Source organism: Aotus nancymaae, unplaced genomic scaffold (assembly GCF_030222135.1).
Source record: "Aotus nancymaae isolate 86718 unplaced genomic scaffold, 86718_ANA_hifiasm-v0.15.2.pri h1tg000029l, whole genome shotgun sequence".
Lineage (NCBI taxonomy): Eukaryota > Metazoa > Chordata > Mammalia > Primates > Aotidae > Aotus > Aotus nancymaae.
This window is the reverse complement of record NW_026988442.1, coordinates 92,633,808-92,658,075: the sequence shown is the minus strand read 5'-3', so window position 1 is coordinate 92,658,075 and position 24,268 is coordinate 92,633,808. Positions and strand designations below refer to the sequence as shown.

Sequence of the window (24,268 nt, the reverse complement as noted above, 5' to 3'; positions counted from 1 at the left end):
ATATATTTTATTGTTGAATAAAGATTTTTTTTTTGTTGTTGTTTTGTTTTGTTTTGTTTTTTTAAAAAGATCTCTTCTGTTGCCCAGGCTGGAGTACAGTGGTGTAACTGTAGCTCACTTTAACACAGCGGGCATGTGAAAAAATTATGGCTCACTGAACCTTGAACTCCTGAGCTCAAGCAGTCTTCTCGCCTCAGACTCCTGAGTAGCTAGGACTATAGGTGCGTGCCATCATGCCTGCTTAATTTTTAAATTTTTTGTAGAGACGGGTTTTGCTATATTGCCCAAGCGGGTCTTGAACTCCTGGCTTCAGTTGGTCTTCCCACCCTGGCCTCTCAGCAGCACTGGAATTATAGGTGTGAGCCACTGTGCCTGGCCTATTTTTTTAGATATCTGTTTGATCTAGTTTGTTTATAGTATTGTTAAAGTCCTCTTTTTTCTCATTGAGCTTATTAGTCTAGTAATTCTATTCAGCTGTTTTCTCCTTTTTTATTTATTTATTTGTGTGTTGGGGGGAAGAGGGGCGGGATGGGCAGGGTCTCACTCTGTCGCCCAGGCTGGAGTGCTGTCGTGATCTCGGCTCACTGCAACCTCCGTCTCCCAGGTTCAAGAGATTCTCCTGTCTCAGTCCCTGGAGTGTCTGGGACCACAAGCATACACCACGCCCAGCTAACTTTTGTGTTTTTTGTAGAGATGGGATTTTGCCATGTTGCCTAGGCTGCCTTCTGAATTTTTTTAAACACTGAGCTTTGGATAGGGGGTGGGGGGTGGGGGGTGGGAATGAGTTAGTAACCTGAAATCCTTTCAGCTTGCTGCTCTTGGCATGGTCTCACAAGCTGGCGCAAGGGTGATTAGGGTCCCAGTGTTCTTAGTGTGGTGCACCTGAGCAAGGTGAAGCCTTTTTTTTTTTTTTTATAGAATAGTCTTCTTTATTACAATTTTACCCTCAGAGGAATGGCATAAAGTCCAATCAGTTAAAATAGTGTAAGATTTAGAGGCAACATTTTTATTCCCAGAAAATCACAGGTAATTTTTTTAGATCCTGAATCAGTTAACCCTTTTCCTACTTAAAAAAAAAGAATTGGGGAGTGGCATAAAAGTTTGGAGTTATCAGATACATATGGATTTCAGATTTTGTTTCCGTATGATTCTATGGTACTGCATTCTCCATCATATTATGGTTTCAAAAAAGTGACTTCTGCTACATTTAGCTTACTTTTCTAGTTAATCAAAGCCTCATGGTTTCAGTGTCTGTGAGTCATACAAATGAAGGTAAGGTTCCGCTTTTAACTATAAGCCTTCACCTGGATCATCAACAAGTAACAATACTTAATGAGAAAAGAAAACATGGCACACAGTATCATACTTAAAATAGTTGCTTAAGAATAATATGGTCTTAAAATGTTTCCTTTTGAATATTTTAAATAGCAGTTACAGTAATGATTAGCCTGCAGGAGAATAAAAGACTAAACATAACCTTGTTACCTGATAATCACCTGAAAAGCCAAAGTTTATATCAGTTCCTGAGGCTCATTACAGTATGATGCTGTCATGTATGATGCTGTATGATGTATGATACAGTATGCTGTATACGTTACAGTATGATGCTGTCAGACATGATAGCGTTAAATGCATGCCAGAGACCACTAAGTTATGTTTGGCAAATTTCCTGCCACCTCTCTCTGAAGTATTAGTTTGGGTGTTCTAAGCAGATGTGCATATATGAAAGAACAAAGGCATATATATAAATAATCTGAAGACCAGATTGTGAAGTACATAGTAGGTGTACTCTGTAATAAATACTTACTTAATTGAATCAAACCAAAGTCCAGCCCATTGCCTGGGACATTATCTTGTAAAAAGCAGTATCTTGCATTGTTCCATATGTATTTCCAAATCATCACATTTAATCTGCTACTATTTCACTTGTGTGTCCAAGGTGAAGCCTTCTTTAAGCAAGTAAGGGTTGAGCAAAAGATGGGAATCTCCACTTCACACCTGCAGTCATTTGGAACTTAGCACAGCAACAGGCATCTGGGAGCAGGACGAGAGATGCTGATACTCTGCTCTTTCTGGGAAGAAAACTCTCTAACTGAAACCAGGATGGAGAGGGAGCTTTGTGTTTCTGGCTACAGCAGTCTGTAGCGGAGTCAGCCTCACTGAATTGTGAAGTTGAAAGGAGGGATTGATCTTGGTTCAAATAACAGTCTTTAGCCTCTCTTGTAGAATTTGTGTAGGCATTTCTTCGTTTGCCCTTTGCTGTTAGGATCATTTCTAGAGGCTTTAAGTGGTTATTTTTAATAATTTTCACGGGAGAAGGTCAGTAGAACTTCTGATGCTGTGATGCCAAAAGTCCTTGTTTGAGTTCATTTTTATCTCTTACAGGTTGGTTAAACTTTTGCATATTCCTCAGTTTAAATCTCAGAGGGACCCATCATACTTTGTTTGTCTGTTACTGCAATCTGTATTGGGCCCATTGAGCTCTTTCATCTCATGTAGTTTCCTATAGGCGTGGATGGGTGAGATCCTCTGGGTCTTGCCTGTGGCCACACCTCCACAGAGAGCAGCCTTGTGTTGCTTTCCTGTACAAGAGATTCTTAGCAAGCCAGTTGTGGATATTTGGGGGCATGCCTGTATATTACAGGACATTTATCGTGTTGGTTACTGGGCATTAAAAAATGCTAGTAACACATCCTCCCTATCATTGATGACCAAAAATAGCCCCTCAGATTTCCCACTGACCCCTCGGGTGAGGAGCCAGAATCGCCCTTGGGTTGAAAACACTGAAATGGATAAGTGAGCCGTAATAAACGTAAGAAAGGAAACAAGAAATACTCAACAGTGTAGAAAATGAACGATTAAAGTATAAATGGAACATTTATAAAAATGGCAATGCAGCTATTTGTTTTCAGAGAATATTTAGTGACATGGAGAACTGAACATGTTACTTGTGATGCAGGATTTTTTTGGGATGCCACTTCCCATTGGCTGGTAACGTCTGTGGGCTGGCAGTGCCCCTACTCCAGCCTCGCTAGGCTCCGGGCTCGCTGCTTGGACTGACCCTGCCCACTCAGCCTGGCAGGCTGTACTTGGTTTTTGCTAATGGCCTCTGCAGGCAGGACAGGCACGGAATGGCAAGGGGTCTGGTCACGGCACGTAGCTGGGTGGGTCAGCTGCTGCAGGGGTAGGGCAGCTCCAGGCACCGACACAGGCGCGGGCTCCGTAGGATGTGCAGCTGCACCCAGTGTGCTGCAAGCACCTGCATAGTAGGCGCCAGTGTCCAGATGAGGCGAGTGTGGGGGTGTCTGAAGACTCGGAGATGCCAGGAGCTGGAGGGCCCCAAGGGTGTCACAGCTCAGTTGTACCCACTGTGCCAGGCTTGGTGAGCAGGGGCGTGTTACAGCTCTGCTTTGGAGAGTCCCAAGGTCTGGGCTCTCCAGAAGCACTACAGCTCTTGGTCGTTCCTGGTACCCGAGCCTTGGCGAATGGCGGTGTGTAACGTCCAGCAACAATTTCTCCCCCGTTACTGGGTAAGCGGGAGGGATGGGTACAGTGTTACAGCCCTTTTCCCATCCTCCGTTTGGCAGCTCCCAAGTTCTTTTTCTGTGTCCAAGAGGAATGGGGTTACACGGACAACAGTGAGTGAACAGGGTGGAGAAGAATTTTATTGGGTGACGGAACAGCTCTCAGCAGAGAGGGGACCTGAAATGGGCAGTCTCTACCCAAAGGTGGGTAGTCCCCAACGTGTGAGAAGTCTGGGGTTTTTATAGGCTCAGAATTGGGGAAGAATGGGCTGTAGGTAGCCTTGGGAAAGGCAACATTTGACCGGTTAAAAAATAGTGTTATTCAGAACCAATCAGGAAAGAGCAGACAAACAGGAATAAAAGTTCTCACTCCAGTCAGGGTCTCTGGCAGCTCAGTTTTCAGGGTTTAAGCTGTCTTTGGCTAAAAGGTCATGTTTCGCCAGGGACTCACTCCTATCTGCCTCGGAATTTGCTTCCTGCTGCTATTACTTGAAAGATACAGGCTATTATTGTGATTCTAGGTCCTGGTTTAATTTTTTAAAGTAAATTTACACAGAGAAGAGATTGAAAGGACTAAAATGTAAATGATGGTGATCTTTGGGTGTGATTAGCATTTGTCTTATTTCTACAGTGCTCATTAATCTTTCAGATCAAAGGGAAAATAATCTGGTAGAATACGATGCCATTTTATATGGTAACCCATTTTTATCAGCAAGCAACAGCTAACTCAAAATGTACTAAAAACTCAGAATTTAGAAGAATTTTGAATTTTTGAACTTTTCAATGGAAAGATAGTTTCTTAAATTTGAAGGAAAGGTTATGATGGATAACCAGTAGTTATTTATAGCTGTAGTGTGAATGATGGCTAAGAAGGAGGTATAAAGCATTATAAATGTCTAAGCATCCAAGGACCCTCTGAGTGCTCAATTTCTTTTACTGTTACAACTAGCAAGTGTCTTAAATTATTTTAAAATGTGACATTAAATGTCAGTTTCACCTGTTGATTTGTTGTACTCATCTGACTTTTTAAAAAACTGTCTTTTGGATTTTTTTAAGCTTGCAGTTTAATTGCTGAAGCCACTCTAGAAAGTTTGAATATTGTTCTGATAACTTTTAAGCTTAACTGTGTAATTTCCAACATACTCGTCCCAAATTCTATGGTGGTGTTGTCTAAGTGTGTTCTTTAGCTTCAGTCTGTCCAACTAGTACTTCTTTACTATAGTGATTTCTTTCTTCTTTTTGCCCTGTTGTGCCACACACAATGCTATGTTTTTGTGAAACCCATAAAAAATTCATGAGGATTCCTGAATTTCACAATCATTGTCTTATGCAGTGTCCTTGTAAGGGTTATTTGTTTTGGAATGCTACAGCATGCATCAGGAAATCCAGGGTAGAGTGTAGTGGGTGAGTTCTGGATGACTGCCTAGTGTCCCTCTTCTTTGGGAGTGGCTCCCAGTGCTGTGCCCCTGCTCCAGCTGTAACTGATTGAGTCACAGTTTCTGATATCGCCTTGACCAGTTAGGTCATCTCTCTTGGGGATTTATAATTTAGGTTCTAGACATTGACATTTATTATGTTCATCGCTGAGTCATGTTACTGATGGTACTCTAGTAAAATGATCCTTGAGTTCCTTTTTCTAAGCTTTCTGTGCTGCATTGGTTCTTAACCTTCCAGTCTTTAGTCTTCCTGATCCTGAGAAGATTGTTCTTTTTTTTCTGGACTTAGCCAGATATGATTCTGTTATTTCAAGTAAAATAAATCAAGTCACACATAGACATGGCATTAGAGTTATGTGATGGGTATGCCGTGGAGAGCATCAGTTTTCCCTTTTGCCTTCTGCTTTAGTTGCCTCTGCTGATACTGTATGCTTCTCCCCCTCTCATCTTAACTCAGCCGTCACAAACTACCTGCAAACATGCCTGTTGTCTGCACACAGGTATAGTCTCTCTGTGTCACTCAGGCTGGAGTGCAGTGGTGTGATCTCAGCTCACTGTCTGCACACCTTTTTTTTGCAGCTCAGTTTCACATAGATGCACTTCTAGTGCACTTTCAAAATATCATATGCATACTTTGTGAATAGTGCATGTCACACTATAATATTATAGTATGCCTGGCTGGCTCCTCATTAGACAGCAGCTCTTAAGGTCAGGCACTGAGACTTAGCCTGGATTCTTAGCATCTTGCACATAGTAGACATCAAATAAATTCTTGTTGGATTAATTATTCCTCACTTTATGTTATTCCCACTTAATGCCTTTATTACTCATTTAACAAATACAGGCTGAGTATCCCTTATCCAAAATACTTGAAACCAGAAGTGTTTTGGATTTAGAATTTTGTTGAGTTTTGAAATATTTACATATACACAGTGAGCTGTCTTGGCGATGGGACCCAAGTCTAAACATAAAATTCATTTATCTTTCTTGTATATATAGCTCAAAGGTACTTTTTTACATTATTTTAAATAATTTTGCACATGAAACAAACTTTGTGTTAGGTGCTTATGTGTGGAATTTTCCACTTGTTGTGTCATGTCAATGCTCAAAAAGTTTCAGATTTTGGAGTTTTCTGAATTTTTAGATTAGGGATGCTCAAACTCTACCTACCATGTGTATGTACTGGAGAGCATTCTGCACTCTGAGGATACCTCAGTGGGGAAAATAAATCAAAATATGCCTGCCTTCCTAGCGCTTGCAGTCTAGATTGTTAAGTTTTCCACATGCATTCTTTTAAATTAGGGAGTATGGCTAAAGTAAGCTTTAGGCAACATACAGAGTATTGAACTGTAAGATTCTGTGATATCTCTCTAGTCCTAATATCATTTTAATAGGTAAGTGCCTGTTTCAGTGGGATAATGGAGTTTGTGACTGACCAGGAATCTAATACAGTCCTGGACTGAGTACCTAGTGAGAACTGAAGAAAAATATAGTTAGGAATTTTGGGAAGTTTATGATTTTGGAAACTTTGCTGAATGTGCTATATTTCAGTGACTATATTTCATGGCAAAGAAGCAGTGACTGTTTCTTTGCCATGCTGTGCTGTCATAATGGTGATAAAATATGAAAAGACTCTTTAAACATTTGCTTTGTAGGCTTGTTTATTTTATAATTTTTCATATTCTTCTTGAATTTGTAGACACAGCATACTTGGGTAAGTAAAAGTATGGGTTTTATGAGAACATTTTCATGTGGTTTATCCTGTCATTGATAAGAATTCTCTTGTCACTTAACTATTTCATAGCATGATGTTGGGCTATACATTATTAAAGGCTCTTGGGTCCTTGAAAATTGGTCTGTGGTAGGTTCACATAGCTTCAGTCACATATCTAACGAGAAATATTTGGCTCAGTAAATTTTTAAGAGGGAATACTCTATGAAAATACTTTTTAAGCTGGAATACTATCACCAGTTATTTTTATTTTTCTATTTAAAGTTGAAATACCAGATGGGAGAAAAAATTCACCAGATCCTAAAACACTTGTATTTTGGCATGTTTAATTTTGTATATTTTTCTCTGCATTTTAAAAACCATAGCTATAATATGCACATATCAAGTTTGTACTCCAGAGCATGTTTTCAGAGTAATTATTTCAAGTAACATTATGTGTTGTTGTAGTTAGATGAATCGTGTTCTCCCTAAAACTTAAGCGTTCTTATTTCCAGGGTTACTAGAGATAGGACTATGACTACTGTAAGCCTCAATTTTGTTATCCTGAGAAGTACTATTATGAGGAGTAAATGAACGAACAGGAGAGAACCTATTGTGGTATTGGCTCTTGGTGGGTACTTAGGAAATGTTAACTTCTCCTTTCTTTGTTTGCTTAAATTGTCTCGGGAGAATGTGCCCATATGTTATTTGACCCTTTAAATAAATTAAATTTTATAGTTCTTATCCCCTAAATAATCTTAACTTTATAAAACCCAATAATATTCCTATGTAAAAGAACTCGGTTATGTGTTTGCTTGTATTTCTTTGAAAAATAGAGTTATTTTTATTTTACTGTATATGTGTGTGTGTGTGTGTGTGTGTGTGTGTGTGTATATATATATTTTTTTTTTTTTTTGACAGCATCTCGCTCTGTTGCCCAGGCTGGAGTGCAGTGGCCCTGTCTGGGCTCACTGCAACCTCCGCCTCCCGGGTTCAAGCAATTCTTCTTGCCTCAGCCACCCAAGTAGCTGGGATTACAGGTGCCCACCACCATGTGCAGCTAATTTTTTGTATTTTTAGTAGATACAGGGTTTCACTATGTTGGCCAGGCTGGTCTCAAACTCCTGACCTCAGGTGAGCCACCACGTCTGGCCTAGATTTATATTTTTACAAAATAGAAGTATGTATGAGAAAATTAGCCTTTTTTTGTTTTTTGTTTTTTTTTTAAATCTAGTTCTTCACATTTTTCTATAGTAATCTGAGGATATGCTTTTCAAATTTATTTTGATGAAGGCTGGTTATATTTCCCCATTTGGGAATCCAAATAAAACCATTTCACAGATTGGTTTTCTGTGTGGTATTTCTATATAGGTGTATGACAAGAATTCTCCGATTAGGTGCCGATATTCCTACATTTTAAAAAATATCACTGAAAATTTTTAACATTTTACTATTAAAGTTTTTCTTTTTTACACTTTTCCTAATTTTTTCTCACTTTATTTTTCAGAATGAACCTAGTGATCGAGAAGATGGCCTTACCAAAGGACATCATGTGACAGACTCTGAGAATGATGAGCCCTTAAATCTTAATGCTAGTGACTCTGAAAGTGAGGAGCTTCACAGGCAAAAGGACAGCGACTCTGAATCTGAGGAACGTGCAGAACCTCCTGCAAGTGATTCTGAAAATGAGGATGTCAATCAGCACGGGAGCGACTCTGAGAGTGAGGAGACCAGGAAATTACCTGGTAGTGACTCTGAAAATGAGGAGCTTCTTAATGGGCATGCAAGTGACTCAGAAAACGAAGATGTTGGAAAGCATCCTGCCAGTGATTCTGAGATTGAGGAGCTCCAGAAGAGTCCTGCCAGTGACTCTGAAACAGAAGATGCTCTAAAACCTCAAATCAGTGACTCTGAGAGTGAGGAACCCCCAAGGCACCAAGCCAGTGACTCCGAAAATGAGGAACCTCCCAAGCCTCGAATGAGTGATTCTGAAAGTGAGGAGCTTCCTAAACCTCAGGTCAGTGACTCGGAAAGTGAGGAACCCCCAAGGCACCAGGCCAGTGACTCTGAAAATGAGGACCTTCCCAAACCTCATATCAGTGACTCAGAAAGTGAGGACCCTCCAAGGATCCAAGCCAGTGACTCAGAAAATGAAGAGCTTCCCAAACCCCGAATCAGTGATTCGGAAAGTGAGGACCCCCCAAGGATCCAGGCCAGTGATTCTGAAAATGAAGAGTTACCCAAACCCCGTGTCAGTGACTCTGAAAGTGAGGGACCTCAGAAGGGACCTGCCAGTGACTCAGAAACTGAGGATGCGTCCAGACACAAACAGAAGCCAGAGTCAGATGATGACAGTGACAGGGAGAATAAGGGAGAGGATACAGAAATGCAGAATGACTCCGTCCATTCAGACAGCCATATGGACAGAAAAAAGTTTCACAGTTCTGATAGTGAGGAGGAAGAACTCAAAAGGCAAAAAATGGACAGTGATGAAGATGAAAAAGAGGGTGAGGAGGAGAAAGTAGCGAAGAGAAAAGCCGCTGTGCTTTCTGATAGTGAAGATGAAGAGAAAGCATGTAAGGAATTACTTTGGGCTATTTATCACTGGCTTTACTCATTGTCTAAGCTTGTAACTGTGGAACATTGTATCCTCTTGGTATGTGGGATCTGTATTCTGTTATTCAGCTTAATATTCTAAAATATCACTAGGATACTCATTTCCCCTGGTTATCATAGGCTAAGCTTAATGGTAAGTTTCCTTTGAGTTCTGTTAGCGCGCATTAATCTCTGACTGCCTTAGAGTGATAAGTTAAACCACATGTCAATGGGAATATAAAATACTCAGGTTTTTTTTTTTTTTTAAACCGGAAGAGGTAATGTTTCGAAGAAATACGTTTACATGAAAACCCCTAACTGTATTCCAAGTTAGCCATGGGTCTCTTTGACACTTAGTTCTGAGCTCCCATAGGTACGTCTCTTCATTTGTTAAACATTATTAAATATTCAGATACAGGGAAGCTTTGACGGTTTCTATTTAGAAACACAATCTCTCTGCAGAGTGTTTCAGTCTCTGCTACCTAAGACTTCATTTTCACAGATAATAAGTTTTACTTGTTGACTTTTTTTTATGAAACTTATCTTTTTTGGAAAATACATATTTCATTATAAACTGACAGTTCTTATAGGAGAAGGAAAAAAAGTACCAGACATGCTATCAATGTGTTAAGTAAGATGAGAAATTTCAAGCTGACCAGCAATGATAGAGGAACATGGAGAATATTCCTAGAAGGAAATACATAGTCCTTTTTAGTTCACTTACTACTAGGCAACATAGAAAGAATGCCAATTTTGCCCATCAATCTAGTTGTGTTTTTTGAGACAGAATCTCACTGTCGCCCAGGCTGGAGTGCACTGGCGTGACCTCAGCTCACTGCAACGTCTGCCTCCCAGGTTTAAGCCATTCTCCTGCCTCAGTCTCCTGAGAAGCTGGGACTACAGGCGCGCGCCACCATGCCCAGCTAATTTTTTGTATTTTTAGTAGAGATGCAGTTTCACCATATTGGTCAGGCTGGTCTTGAACTACTGACCTTGTGATCTGCCCAACCTCAACCTCCCAAAGTGCTGGGATTATAGGCATGAGCCACCACGCCCCGCCACAATCTAGTTTTAATTTTCTTAATTCCCCCAAAGGAGAGGTAGCTGTTGACACCCACTTTTATATTGATGATATCTTTCTTCATCTTTTGGCCACTTTTTCTTAAGCAAAATAACACATAATTTGTAAGATGACTCTGAAAGAGCCATTTAGTTATTTTACAAATTCTAAACCATGTGTCAGGAAGCCCTTTGATTTTTGATTTTTTTTTAGTTTTTGGCTGCATGCTGCCATGTTAAAGCACCTGTTATGCTTAGTAATGCAATGACCGTGGTAAAATAAAATTAATGGTGATTTTCTTTTTCAGCAGCAGCAAAGAAGAGTCGTGTTGTCTCTGATGCAGATGACTCTGACAGTGATGCTGTATCAGACAAGTCAGGCAAAAGAGAGAAGACTGTAGCATCTGACAGTGAGGAAGAAGCGGGGAAAGAATTGTCTGATAAGAAAAATGAGGAGAAGGATCTGTTTGGGAGTGACAGTGAGTCAGGCAATGAAGAAGAGTAAGTGGCAGTATGACATGAGTTTTCAGGGGTTCTTATTTAGGCAGTAGAGAAGGGTTTGTGTAATAATATATGTCCTGCCCAATTGCATGACTGGAGATTGAGTATTTTAGTTCCTGAACTGAACATACTACAACATGGGTAAATGTCAGAATTCACCTCAGCATTAACATGTTAAATGAAAGAAAGCAAAAAGGACATAGGATTCCATTTACATGAAGTTCTGTAGGCAAAATTTATCTGTGGTGTTGGAAGTTGAGGTGGCAGTTGTCAAGGATATTGATATTAGGGTACCAACTAGAAGGGGCCATGAGAGAACTTTCTGGGGAGATGGTTATATGAGTGTATAGGGTGCTGGTACATGAATGTATACATTTGTAAAAACTCATTGAACTGGAGACTGAAGATCTGCACATTTTACTGTACATAAATTAAATCCCATTTCTTAAAAATGATTCCCATGCAAATGAGAAGAAAGCAAATGAATGTTTTTATATTTGTCTACTTTCTAGAAATCTTATTGCAGACATATTTGGTGAATCTGGTGATGAAGAGGAAGAAGAATTTACAGTAAGTATAAGATGGAAATATTTCCTCCTTGACTGTGCTTTTTTTGTTTTTATAGCACTGATGCTATTATAGATGATTCTAATAAGTAGAAATAACTATAATGTATTCCAGAGAAAAATCTAGAACAGGGATTCAGGAAGTAAAATAAAAGGGTCTAGACAAAAGCATAAAAGGAAGCTAATGGGCAAAATTGAATTAAGGGGGAAGGGACACATTGAGACAAAGGCACTTTATAATGCTAAAGGGCAAGATTCACAAAGTTAGGGAACTTCCCATTTTCATGATGGTGTTCTGAGTGATTTGGACTAACCCTTCTGTCAAGCACAACTAGAAAAGCTAGACAAAATATATAGAAATCTGCTTATTATCTAGGAACAAAATAGCAAAGAATTACTAAGCCAAAAGAAACCTAAAGTTGTAACTCAGTGTTTAGAAGTGCTTTTTCTGTGGGGATGTTTGCCTGTCAGGCTGAGGGGCTACTCGTATTTTTGACAGCCTCAAGGCCTGGGGACAAAATTTGGAGTTCGGGGCCTACTGAACTTAGGGGGCTATGTAAACACCATACCCTGGATTGAGACTTGAGAGAGCATCACCATAGGATTCAAGGGGAACTAGAGGTAAAAAGGTTTTTCTCAGATTTTAGGCCTTCTTTGAATCTTCTAGCAGACTAGAGAACCTCAGTCTAAAAAATAAGATTACAGTGATTTAAGTTTTTCATATATACAGTACGATACACAAAGATAACATTAAAAGGAAACAATGATAATGACAGACAATAGAAATAAATAGACTTAGGGCTCTAGATAGAGGAATTTTAGATATCACCTTAAATATGTTCAGCGAGATGAGAGACAAGATAAAAAATGTCATAAAAAGGAGAAGGCAAATTTGGAAAAGAACTAAGTAAAAATTTTAGAACTATAAAAATACAGTAACTGAAATTAAAAACTTGTTGGACAGGTAGGTACAAGTAGCTGGTAGTCCCAGTTACTCGAGAGGCCAAGGCGTGAGAGTAGCTGGAGCCCAGAAGTTTGAAACCAGCCAGGGCAGAATAGTGAAGCCCTATTTGAAAAGAAAAACGGGGGGAAAAAAAACCCAGAAAACGTAGTGGATGAGTTTAACAACAGATTAGACACACTTGAAAAGAGAATTAGTGAACTGGAAGATACGTTAGAAGGAGAGATCTAGAATGAAACTTCGAGATACACTATTATAGAAGAAAGTAAAAGACATAGACTGTACGTGAAAAGTTTTCACAACAAATTGGAATAATAAAAGGAGAGGGAAAATGACGTATATAGCAGAAGCAGTACTTTTAAAAGAAGCAATACCTAAACCATAGATTCTCGAAGTCCTACACGTTGCAAGGAAGATAAACAAAAAGAAATATACACCTAAATATATCATAAAACTGCAGGAAACCAAAGAAAGTAGGCAAGTCTAAAAGCAGCCACAGGGGGAAAAATAAGTTCAGAAAAGCAACGATTAGACTAGCAGCTGACTTCTCAACAGAAACAATACAATGTGCTAACTGCAAACCTAGAATTTTGTTACATTTAGTAAAAATACTTTCCAGGAATGAAGATGAAATAAGGAGGGAGTTAATTAACAATGTACCAGCTGAAGGAAATACAGAAGGAAAGAAATTCAAGAAAGAATGATTTGAAAAGAAAGATGGAAGGTTAGAGATGCAGGAGTGAGAAAAGAGCAACAAAAGTGTGTGTATGAGTCTAATGAGTGTTGACTATGCAAAACAAAAGAGTTAAGGTGCGATATGTATAAAATTAAAGCATGACAGCGATAAATTGGGAGCATACATGGAATTGAAGTGCTCACAGGCCTTTGCAAATGTATATGAATGTACATTAGTAAACGGATAAGTTAGGGTGCATGTTGTAGTCTTTAAAGTGACCACTAAAAAGACTAAAATGTAACGAGTAATTTCTAAACTAATGGGGAAAAGTGGAACAACTAAAGCTAATCAGTCAAAAATGAGCAGGAAAAGAGAAAAAGAACTGTAGGACAAGGGACAGTTAGAAAGTAGTGTGTGGTAAAATAGCAGATTTAAATTTTGATAACATCAGAAATTAAATTAAGTGTGAATATACTAAATGTTCCAGTTAAAGAACAATGATGGCCAGACAGGATGTTAAAAACCAGCCGTATACTGATTTCAAGAGATTTGCGTGAAACAGAAGGTAAAGCTGAAAATAAAGGTGTAGGAAAAGGGACGTCATGTAAACATGGACCAAACGAAGACTGGTGTGATGTCTATATTATAAAAAAGGGAGGTAGACATTAAGGCAAAAAAAATAAAAATTACTTGAGATAAAGAGGTCACTTCATATTGATAAAAGATTGAAAAATTGTTTGTACCTAATAATATGGCTTTAAATATCTACATACACAACGTAAAAAACAAAAATTGATAGAACCAAAAAAAGAAATGGGCAAATCCATAATCTAAGAGAAATGTAACTGGCAGAAGAAGCAGACTGAAAAAACCAGGGAAGAGTCTCTGTATAATCCAGATATAATCCCCTTGCAATTATGAAAGTTAAAAATACTTTTCATTTTGTTACTTTTTTACTTTCTTAATGGAGTCTTTAAAAAAAATTTTTTTTTTAGAATATCTTAAATTCATTCCTTTAACATGGAGTCTTCTGATGAACAAAAGTGCTTAATTTTAACATAGGATCAGATTTACCAATCTTTTTCTTTATGGTGAAAACTGAATTCTGCCTAGGATTTTTGCCTGTCTCCAAGATCATGAAGATACTCTCCCAAGTTATCTTCTGGCAACTTGATTATTTAATTGTATGATTCACCTAGGATTGGTTTTGTATGTGGCATAGGTAAAAGTCAGGATTTTTTTTCTTATTTGGAATATCCAGTCAATCCAGCACCATTTATTGAAAAGATCATCCTTTCCTACTATTCTGTAGTGCCATCTTTGTCATATATCAAGTGTCTCTATATATTTTTCCAATCTGTTTGCCACTCAGAAACTTGAAGCCTTGATAAATGGTTCTTGGGTCAAAAAAGAAATCAGTACTTATTCTTAACTAATGGAATAGAAGGTGAAGGAGATGAATTTAGAATTTCCTTCAGGACGATAGTGAAATAAAGTAAACCTAAAGAATATAAAGGAAGAATTAATTCAACAAATGTTTTAGAGACTGTTTAGCCACTGCCTTCATGGAACTCATACTTAGTTAAGCACCATATTGCAAGAATAAGGTATACTTACATATTTTGGAGACTTAACATCAACTTGGTTATAGTTTCAGTTCAGTGAGAAAGTGTACTAGGTGAACCATTGGGAAGGCCTCTAAGTATAACATAAAAGTTAGATGCTATAAAGAAAAGACTGGCCATTTCATTTACATAAAAATGAAAAATTGTTCCTGGCAAATATTAGCATAAACAAAACCAAACTGTACAAATGGGGGGTTTGTACAGTTCCTGTCACTTGTAGAGGGCTATCTCTAATTTCAAAGAGATTTTACATACTGGTAAGAAAAAGATGAACAGTCTAGCAAAAAATGGGCATAGGATATTGAGAGTTCACAGAGCAAGAATGACAAATGGCTTTGTAAACATGAACAAATGCTGAACGTTAACACCCATGGTAGGAAAATGCAAATAAAGCTGCCCTGAGGTTTGTTTTTCCGTCCAGAGATTAGTGGATATCAACGTTTGATAACCTGCTATGGTAGTGAGAATGTAGGGAAACAGGAGTCCTCATACTTGCTGGAGAGATAATTGGTATAACCTTTATGGAAGATGGTTTGGCAAGTATTTCGCAGAATTTCAAATACATAAAACTAAATGTCACTAGGCAAATAAGTAAACAAATTTTGGTTACAGCCATATGGTGAAGTAGTCTAAAGCCTTAAAAAGAATGACAGTACTTAATACTGACACGGATTGGCCTCTAGATTCTTTTGTTAAATTTGGAACGTGCAGAGCATTATCCTGTACCCACTCTGAATACTCTGCTTCCGGTTGTATAATAAGAGACGGTATGAAGTATATATGTGTAGAAGTGCTTATATGTAGACTATTTCTGGAAGAAAACAGGAAATCTAGTAACACTAATGGCTGGAGAGGGACCCTTTGTTATGTACCTTTTGCTCTCTGTTGAATTTTTGTTCTTTGTGAATGTATTATTTAAAATGGAAAATATTAAGAACACTTAAACAGAAGAAAATCTGTAAGGAGCTTGTGATAATTTTGCATTTAGGGTTTTAACCAAGAAGATCTGGAAGAAGAAAAAAGTGAAACACAGGTAAAAGAAGCAGAAGATTCAGATTCTGATGATAACATAAAGAGAGGAAAACAGTAAGTTTGTTTTTAAGGAATTTGTTTGAGAGAAGTTAAAATCAAGGTAGAAACTATTAAACTTTCTTTTGTTTTTATTTTGGTTCCTGATTAAGTTTAGGCATAGATCTATTCCTGTTTTTCTCCATTTACGGTGTTGTCAGTGAATTACCTGCTGTTACTTGTCTTTCATTTACCCTGGGCTCAGATGTCTTACTTTGTGGAGTTGTATTTATATGGCACCAGACTTAATTTATGGCTCACCAAGGAAACTCTTATGAAAAATAACGTCATTTTAAAAATACCTTTTTGAGAGAAAAGCTGATTTTATGGGGCAGGGGAAATAAGTCTAACCTCTTAACTACAAAATATTACTTGATCATATTTCACTCATTTTTGTTGAGCTATTTGGAATCTATGTTCAGAAAAGTTATCTTAAAAGATGTCATACAATAATAGAATGGTTAGTTACTGTTTCCACTTGTAAAGATGCTTTTAAAAAATAGTTTCATTTTCAATTCCTGGTGGCATCCAGTAATTAAGCTGAATGAGTTTGGCAGTACTTTTGGAAATTGAATTGATATGCTAGTGGCAGAGAATAACTTAACTCCCTCTTTTTTAAGTGTAATGATTCTGATGAAAGCCATAAAGGTTTGAGGCTGTTAGCAAGCCTTTAGATTTTCATGTGTATCTCTCATTATGTTTTGAGAGTTATACTTCTTGCCACTGAAAAGTGCCAGCTTATTTTTTATTTTTTCTACTTGTGCTATATAAGACAACAGCATTCAAATAATTGAACACCTTCCTAGTCCAAAAAAAGGCAGTGCCACTAAAGCTGAGTGAGTCCCCTGAATTGGAACTTAAAATGTTCTGTCTCAAACTGATAGATGCAAATATGAATATAGTGCATGAAATGTTCAGGGCTGTTAGTGATTTATATGTATACATATAACATGGTGATACAGGAACTGAATATAAAGTCTAAGATCAACTGTTCTTTTAATAGCAAGTTACAAGTACAGTCATGCGTCGCTTAACAGGGTTATATCCTGAAAAATGTGTCATCAGGTGATTTTGTTGTTGTATGAACATCATAGTATTATACAAACCTAGATGGTATCGCCTACTACTCACCTAGGCTGTATGGTGGAAGCCTGTTGCTCCTAGGGCACAAAGCTGTGCAGCATGTTTCTGTACCAAACGCAGTAGGCAGTGGCAACACAATGGTATTTGTGTATCTGAGCATAGAAAAGGTACAGTTGAAATACAGCGTAGCTGAGTGTGGCGGCTCATGCTTCTAATCGCAACATTTTGGGAGGCTGAGGCAGGAGGGTCACTTGAGGCCAGGAGTTCAAGACAAGCCTGGGTGGCATATAGTGAGGCCCGGTTTCTATAAAACATTTTAAAAATTAGCCAGGCATGGTGGTATGGGCCTGTAGTCTCAACTATTCAGGAGGCTAAGGTAGGAGGATGAGCCCAGAAATTTGAGGCTATAGGGAACTATGATTGTGCTGCTGCACTCCAGCCTGGGTGACAGAGCAACACTCCCAACTCTTTAAAAATATATGTGTGCGTGTGTGTGTGTGTGTGTACATACATGATAAAATATGATCTACCTGTTTAGGGTACTTGCCATGAATGAAAGCAGGACTGGAATTTGGTCTGAGTGAGTGGTGAGTGAATGTGAAGGCCTGAGACAAATTTCTGTGCACTACTATAGGCTTTATAAACACTGTACACTTAGGCTACACTAAATTTATAAAAAATATTTTTTTTCTTCAATAAAAAGTTAACCTTAGCTTACTGGATGGCCACCGTCGTATTCGCAGTTCGTCACTGACCGAAACATCGTTATGCGGCGCATGACTGTACTTGCACTTTTAAAAGAAGGTAGCACTTCATTGAGTTAGAATTAAGAAATTTGGTGTTCTTAATTGTGGTGAGAGTAAATGTGTATTTAAAAGACAACTTGTATTTTACTTGCTTTTGTTTACTGCTTTAGTATGGACTTTCTGTCGGATTTTGAGATGATGTTGCAGCGAAAAAAGAGCATGAGTGGCAAGCGCAGACGGAACCGTGATGGTGGCACCTTTATTAGTGACGCAGATGACGTCGTGAGTGCCATGATAGTCAAGATGAACGAAGCAGCTGAGGTGAGTTGGGTCGCTTCTGGGTTCACCGTTTTTTTCCTCCCACTGAGTTTACTGGATGCCCTTTTTTTTGACACGTAACCCTTAAACTACACTTAAGATGCTTTGCTTTTTGTAATAAAGCTTTTACTGTTCTAAATTTTAATCATGGAAGATTTTACTTTTTTAGTCATGTATTTAGAAAAAGTGAAAAGGTTAAGTATTCAGTAAAATGAGACATTTTAGGTGAATGGGTTTGCTAGTTTCATGGGAAATGGTTTTGTTCTCATTTGGCTAGTTCACCACAAAGTTTAGTTTCTTCATATATAAAAGGTGTTATAAATTGGTGTGTCATTCTCTTGCTCCTGACCAAGACACAGCTTCTTTCATTGCATTTAAAAAATCTGCTCAAATTATAAAAATTGGCCCAGTGGTATGTTTAAAAAATAAGTTGAGATCTTTTGGAAACACTTGGTGAGAATTCAGCAGTGGATTCAATGATCTGTGTCTAGCATTTCTTTCCAAACAATTCAAGAATGGAGGGAAAGTAGCTAAAAGAAGACTAGCTGTGTGTGTGTAATTGTTGAAATGTATGCAGCAGATATTTTATTAGAATTTGAAATTTTTCATAATTAAAAAAATGGAAAAAACTGGCCAAGTAAGTACTGAAACTCTTCTTTGATATAATATATTCTAATATCATATAACCTCACACCTGGAGAATTGTTGCTAATATAATAAACCAAAATTTCCTATTTAAAATTTGTGCTTTTAATGAACTCTGAATACTTGATAATTATGCTGATATTCTAAATTAAAATTGTTTCTCTCAATTTGTAGTTGTTAAAGGCAATTATTCTAATAGTTTTGTGGGTTTGACTGGCATAGATACAGAGCTTGATGCTCTGCAAAAGATCCATTCTTAAGTTATTCTTTCTGTAGGAAAAATTATTTCTTTGAAAAACTATTATTTTAAGGTTCAGAATTACAGTGAATTCAATATTAATAATGAATACCGCTTTTAAAGAAATCTGTATTTTTTTCTGAATAGGAAGACAGGCAGTTGAACAATCAAAAAAAGCCAGCACTGAAAAAATTAACTCTGTTGCCTACTGTAGTTATGCACCTTAAGAAGTGAGTATTTTGTTTTCTTTAAAATGTCTTTTTCCTTTTAAGGGAATGATAATTCAAATGATGTACTGGTGATCTAGGAATATTAAATAATGTTAGCCTTCTATCAGTTCACAGAAAGATAATGTTTAAAATTTCTTAAATTATAGTTCTTCATAAGTTTTTTTTATTTAACTTTGAATTCTGGTACAAACAGAACAAATAAAAAATTGATACTAATGAAAGAAAAACTTGGAAACTACTAATTTTATTCTTTTTTTTTTTATGGTAGAGACAGGATCTTGCTATATTGCCCAGGCCCGTCTTGAACTCCTGGGCTTAGGTAGTCTTCCTACCTCAGCCTCCCAAAGTGCTGGAATTACAGACCTGAGCCACTGCACCTGGCCACTAATTTTGTTCTTCATAGACAGCTTTTGGTCTAGTAAAATTGCATCTGTTTTCTCTGTGTGACGGAAAATAGTAAATCTTGGAAGACCCTGCCTGAAGGCTGCATTGTACAAGGCTTATACAACTCTAATATGTCACAATTATCGATCCTTCTGAAGTAACGAAGCCCTTTTTTTTTGGTAGATCCTTGTTTCCAATTTTTTCATTGATTTGCTTTTTTTTTTTTTTTTTTTTTTTAATTAGAGATGAAATCTCACTATGTTGCCCAGGCTAGTCTCGAACTCCTGGGCTCGGTCAATCTTCCCTTCTCAACATCCCAAAGTGCTGGAATGGGATTACAGGTGTGAGCCACTATGCCAGGCCCTGATTTGCTCATATTTCTGAGCAACCTTGCTTTCCCTTTGAACCAAGCCATAGCCTACTTTTGATGACTGAGGAAACGTAGTGGTGCATCAGTGAGCCATCACCTGTATGGCCTAGAACATCTGTAACTAGAAAATTGCTCCCTCTATTCTAACAGGGAAAACTATCTGTGGCAGGTTTTATGTATCATGTTTTCTGTTAACATAACTGATTCTAGTACATAAAATGGAATGTAAGTATTATTTTATTTAGGTATTTTTTTTTTTTGTCTTACCGGGAGAGTGCTAGTCTCATTGGTTTACTGCAGAGAATAGCAATTCTGCGTTCACCTTTAAAAATCACTATTCTGAGAGATTGAACATTTTTTTTTAGTTGAAATAATTAGAGTTAATTGTTCTTACTGTCTGTACTATTTACATCAGCATTAATTTATCTTTTGTAACTTATGTTTTGTTTTCAGCAAATCATCTTTTTCAAATGTATGTGTCTCTGGAAAATAAGAATAAATGTCATACTGCTTTTGAAACCAGAATGGTGTTCAGTAAATATAAAATTTATATGAGTAACTCTTTAAAAGCAGTTCTTGGAAACATTACTAAATATGTAAGAAAAGTGAGAAGATACAGTAGAACCAAGGTTAACAAAATTTTTAAAAAAATTATTATTATTACTGCAGGCAGGACCTTAAAGAAACATTCATTGACAGTGGTGTGATGTCTGCTATCAAAGAATGGCTCTCACCTCTACCAGATAGGAGTTTGCCTGCACTCAAGATCCGGGAGGAGCTGCTCAAGATCCTGCAAGAGGTTAGAGGCAGATAATCTTCTTTATTAATTATCTAATGTGATCCATATTGTCATAACTTCTGTAGTTTACAGTGTTTTTATATGTTCTCTCTACTACGGTCTGCCTGAAGAGGGATTGGAAAAAGGCACAGATCTGCTAAAATGAGCGAAAAAGGGAAGACTTTGTAAAACTTGATTTCACTATCGTATTGAAGGGAAAAAATCCTGGAGTAGCTGTGATGTGTCTGAGATGCGTAGTACAGTCGTGGGCATATTCTGGGGAGACATTTGAAATAGAATGAACACCAAATTCAGAGTGATGTGAACTTGCCTCTGAATGTTGAGCTGGGCCACCTTAGGTGGTTGTGACACATTGGGCAAGCTATTTAACTTCTGAAGGAATTCCCAGGGAACCTCCTAGGCCAAGCACAGTGCCAGATGCTTTATATATGTATTGGTTCATTTATTCCTCATAGTAAACTGAGAAGGTAGGTGTATTAGTTCCATTTTATAGATGAGGGAATTAAGATTCAGAGAAGTTAAATGACTTGTCATGGTCACATAGCTAGAAGGTGGTTGTGCTTGGGTTCAGTCTTAGGTGTGTTGGATTCAGAGGCCTGTGCTGGCTCCTGTATTAAACTGTAACCTCTGAGTATGCTTAGTTTATACTTTCTCACATTGTTAGTTTTTTTTTTTCTTTTTCTGAGACAAAGTCTCACTCTCTCACCCAGGCTGGAGTGCAGTGGTGTGATCTAAGCTTACTGCAACCTCTGCTGCCTGGGTTCAAGCAATTCTGCTGCCTCAGTTTCCCTAGTATCTGGGGTTACAGGTGCCTGCCACCACGCCTGGCTAATTTTTGTAGTTTTTAGTAGAGACAGGGTTTCACCATCTTTTTCAGGCTGGTGTTGAACTTCTGACCTTGTGATTCACCCGCCTCAGCCTCCCAGAGTGCTGAGATTACAGGCGTGAGCCACCACACCCGTCCACATTGTTAGGTTTAACTTCAACTCAGCTGTTGAAGTTGATGAACTCTCAACGTTTTTTTTTTTTTTTTGAGGCATAGTTTCGATCCTGTTGCCCAGGCTGGAGTGCAGTGGCATGATCTCAACTCACTGCAACCTCTGCCTCTCGGGTTCAAGCGATTCTTGTCTCAGCCTCCCAGGTAGCTGGGATTACAGGCTCCCGCCACCACACCCGGCTAATTTTTTTATTTTTAGTAGAGACTGGGTTTCACTGCGCTGGCCAGGCTGGTCTTGGACTCCTGACCCCAGGTGATCCACCCGCCTTGGCCGCCTAAAGTGCTAGAATTACAGGCGTGAGCCACTGTACCCAGCCTGAACTCTGAACTTTTGATGTGGACACAAAGTATCTTTGTGTTCTATGTCTGTAGATCCTGAAAATGGAATTTGTTATTTGTTCTATTGTGAATGAACCAGGTCTCTGGAATAAATTAGCAAGACTCCCAGCTTCTGAGTGATTAATATGTGTGTATGTGTTTGTGTTCCCCAGCTGCCTAGCGTGAGCCAGGAGACTCTGAAGCATAGTGGGATTGGACGAGCAGTGATGTATCTCTATAAACACCCCAAGGAATCAAGGTCCAACAAGGACATGGCAGGGAAATTAATCAGTATGTAAATTTTGCTTTTCGTTTGTTGTGTTTGTGTCTATAGATAAGAGAGAGATGTATGTATATAAAAGCTATATTGTTACAGATATTTGTTTTAAATGAGTCAGTAAAGTGGAATAGAAATTTTTGAATAACTGCTTATAGTTACTAGCCTTTTCTCTTAGATTTAAAAACTTCTTAGTATATTTAAGTATGCTATTCAGTATTAAAAATAGCAAGTAAAAAGTATACATTTTCTAGTCATGGGTCAAGAGCATGGAGAGCGGGGTTAGATTACAGGCCGTGGAGTCGATATTACCTGGGTTCAGATCGTGAATCCATCACCTACCCTACTGCATTTCCGTAGCTAGTGATTTGTGCTCTGTAAAACTGAGATAATTATGTGTTTTCTTTGGGTGACTTTAAAGATTAAATGAGAGGTTGTGTCTGCAGCACGGTGCCTAGCACATAGTAAGTACTCAAGAAACAGCCACTGTTGCTGTTGTTACTTGCATAGTGGTCTCTAAAACCTTTTTGCATGTTCTTATTTAATGATGCCAGAGAACTCCAGAGAAGTCTAAACCAAAATTTATGTAATCAAGTACCATATTGTTTATAAAATTCTTCAATTTTAAGAATGAAACCCATGTTTGTTTTTGTTACCTTCTTTAACTCCTCCTATGCTCCATGTTGAAAGGAAGTTTTAGAACTTCAAGCTAGATTGAAAAAGTAACTACTACTATTGAATACAATAATTATTTTTCTTTCAAATTAAGTTTATCAGAAGCTTTTAGAGAAATGTAAATTTCTTCTATAAACCAGAGATATACTGCCATCTTTGATCTTGTTAGTAATCTGCAGTTTACTGCCTATTAAGTGATAAACTTTTGGTGCTTTTATGCAGTGGTTTGCAACTTTCTTTTTTGCCCTAGACTGAAAAAAGCAGAATATCCCCGCTGGTATCCATGACTTACTATGGCAGTGATTCTGAATCCAGAAGTGGGATCAGTAGGGTGATTTTAAAAGATATGTAGACCCCTTGAGAACGCTTGCCTCAAGTACAGTGGCATGTACTTTCTTTCATGGTCATTGTAGCAGCTATATTAGACTTAATGAAGTACAAACTCTCCACCCACACTATTACACTGTAATTTTTAAAGACACAGATGATTTTGTAAGGTAGTAAAGGAGCTTGTTTTTGGTTAGGGTAAGAAAGCAGAATTTAAAGACATTTTATTTCCAGTACAGTAAATGTAGAAATTAGTCTACCTTTTAAAATAAGTAAAAATTGTAAATAAATGTGTTTAATGAAATGTCAGTGCAGCTAATTTGTTGACTATCAAAGTGTGTCATCCGTTACTTTCTTTAAATCTCTGTGGTGATCTTTTACATTAAATTTTCTGAATCAACTCGAGTTAGTCATGATGCTGGTGGCATTATGCTCTGTTTATTCTATAAATTATTCTGAAATAATGGAGTCTTCAAGGAAAGAATATTCTAAATGTCTAGAATATCACATCACACTGGGGTACAATTATTTGAAAAAATGGTAGAGGAAATGCAGTTTTATGGATGAAGTAATTGATTTTTTTTTTCTTAATACAGATGAGTGGTCTAGGCCTATATTTGGTCTTACTTCAAACTACAAAGGAATGACAAGAGAAGAAAGGGAGCAGAGAGATCTAGAACAGATGCCTCAGCGACGAAGAATGAGCAGGTATGAGGGAACAGGTATGAGTAAGAGTATACGTTATTGTTGTGGTAACTCAGGTTTAAGTAAGATCATCAGGAAACCTGCAAGATCATAGGATTTCCTTTCCTCTCAGCTCGATATGTCTGCCTTATTCATAATATCCTTCTGGTTTAGTTTAAATGTGATAGTGTGTAGTGAGGGTCCTGTCCTCCTAACCACACCTTTTTGGGTCAGTTTGTTGGAACAAGGCCTCTCACACTTCTCATTGCTTGTGTTGCTCATGTTGTTCCAGCCACTTGCAGAAAACAACTTTCTGGGTCCCGTTTCCAAGTTCCTAGAAGAGAAAAAATGTTATTGGTTTGGTTTGTATCAATATAGTGGATATACACTTGCACCCATGAGGACAGGGTCATTAGTTTCAAATGTGGCAGTTAACGGCTCACCCATAAGGAAAC

General features: G+C 37.9%; 1 protein-coding gene across 5 annotated transcripts in view; it reads left to right on the top strand.

The window, feature by feature from the left end:
- The window catches only part of IWS1 (interacts with SUPT6H, CTD assembly factor 1), a 43,289-nt gene that overhangs the window by 10,045 nt on the left and 8,976 nt on the right, over positions 1 to 24,268 (top strand). For 2 of the 5 annotated variants that reach the window (XM_012462328.2, XM_064382861.1), the window contains exons 3-11: positions 8,179 to 9,247; positions 10,637 to 10,826; positions 11,339 to 11,396; positions 15,643 to 15,740; positions 17,722 to 17,872; positions 18,900 to 18,982; positions 20,406 to 20,535; positions 22,024 to 22,141; positions 23,726 to 23,837. In XM_012462328.2, coding sequence (XP_012317751.2) covers positions 8,179 to 9,247; positions 10,637 to 10,826; positions 11,339 to 11,396; positions 15,643 to 15,740; positions 17,722 to 17,872; positions 18,900 to 18,982; positions 20,406 to 20,535; positions 22,024 to 22,141; positions 23,726 to 23,837 — 2,009 coding nt within the window. Of the gene's footprint in view, positions 1 to 8,178; positions 9,248 to 10,633; positions 10,827 to 11,338; positions 11,397 to 15,642; positions 15,741 to 17,721; positions 17,873 to 18,899; positions 18,983 to 20,405; positions 20,536 to 22,023; positions 22,142 to 23,725; positions 23,852 to 24,268 lie in introns of all 5 variants that reach the window. The other 3 variants (XM_012462326.2, XM_012462327.2, XM_064382862.1) reach the window with 2 other exon arrangements.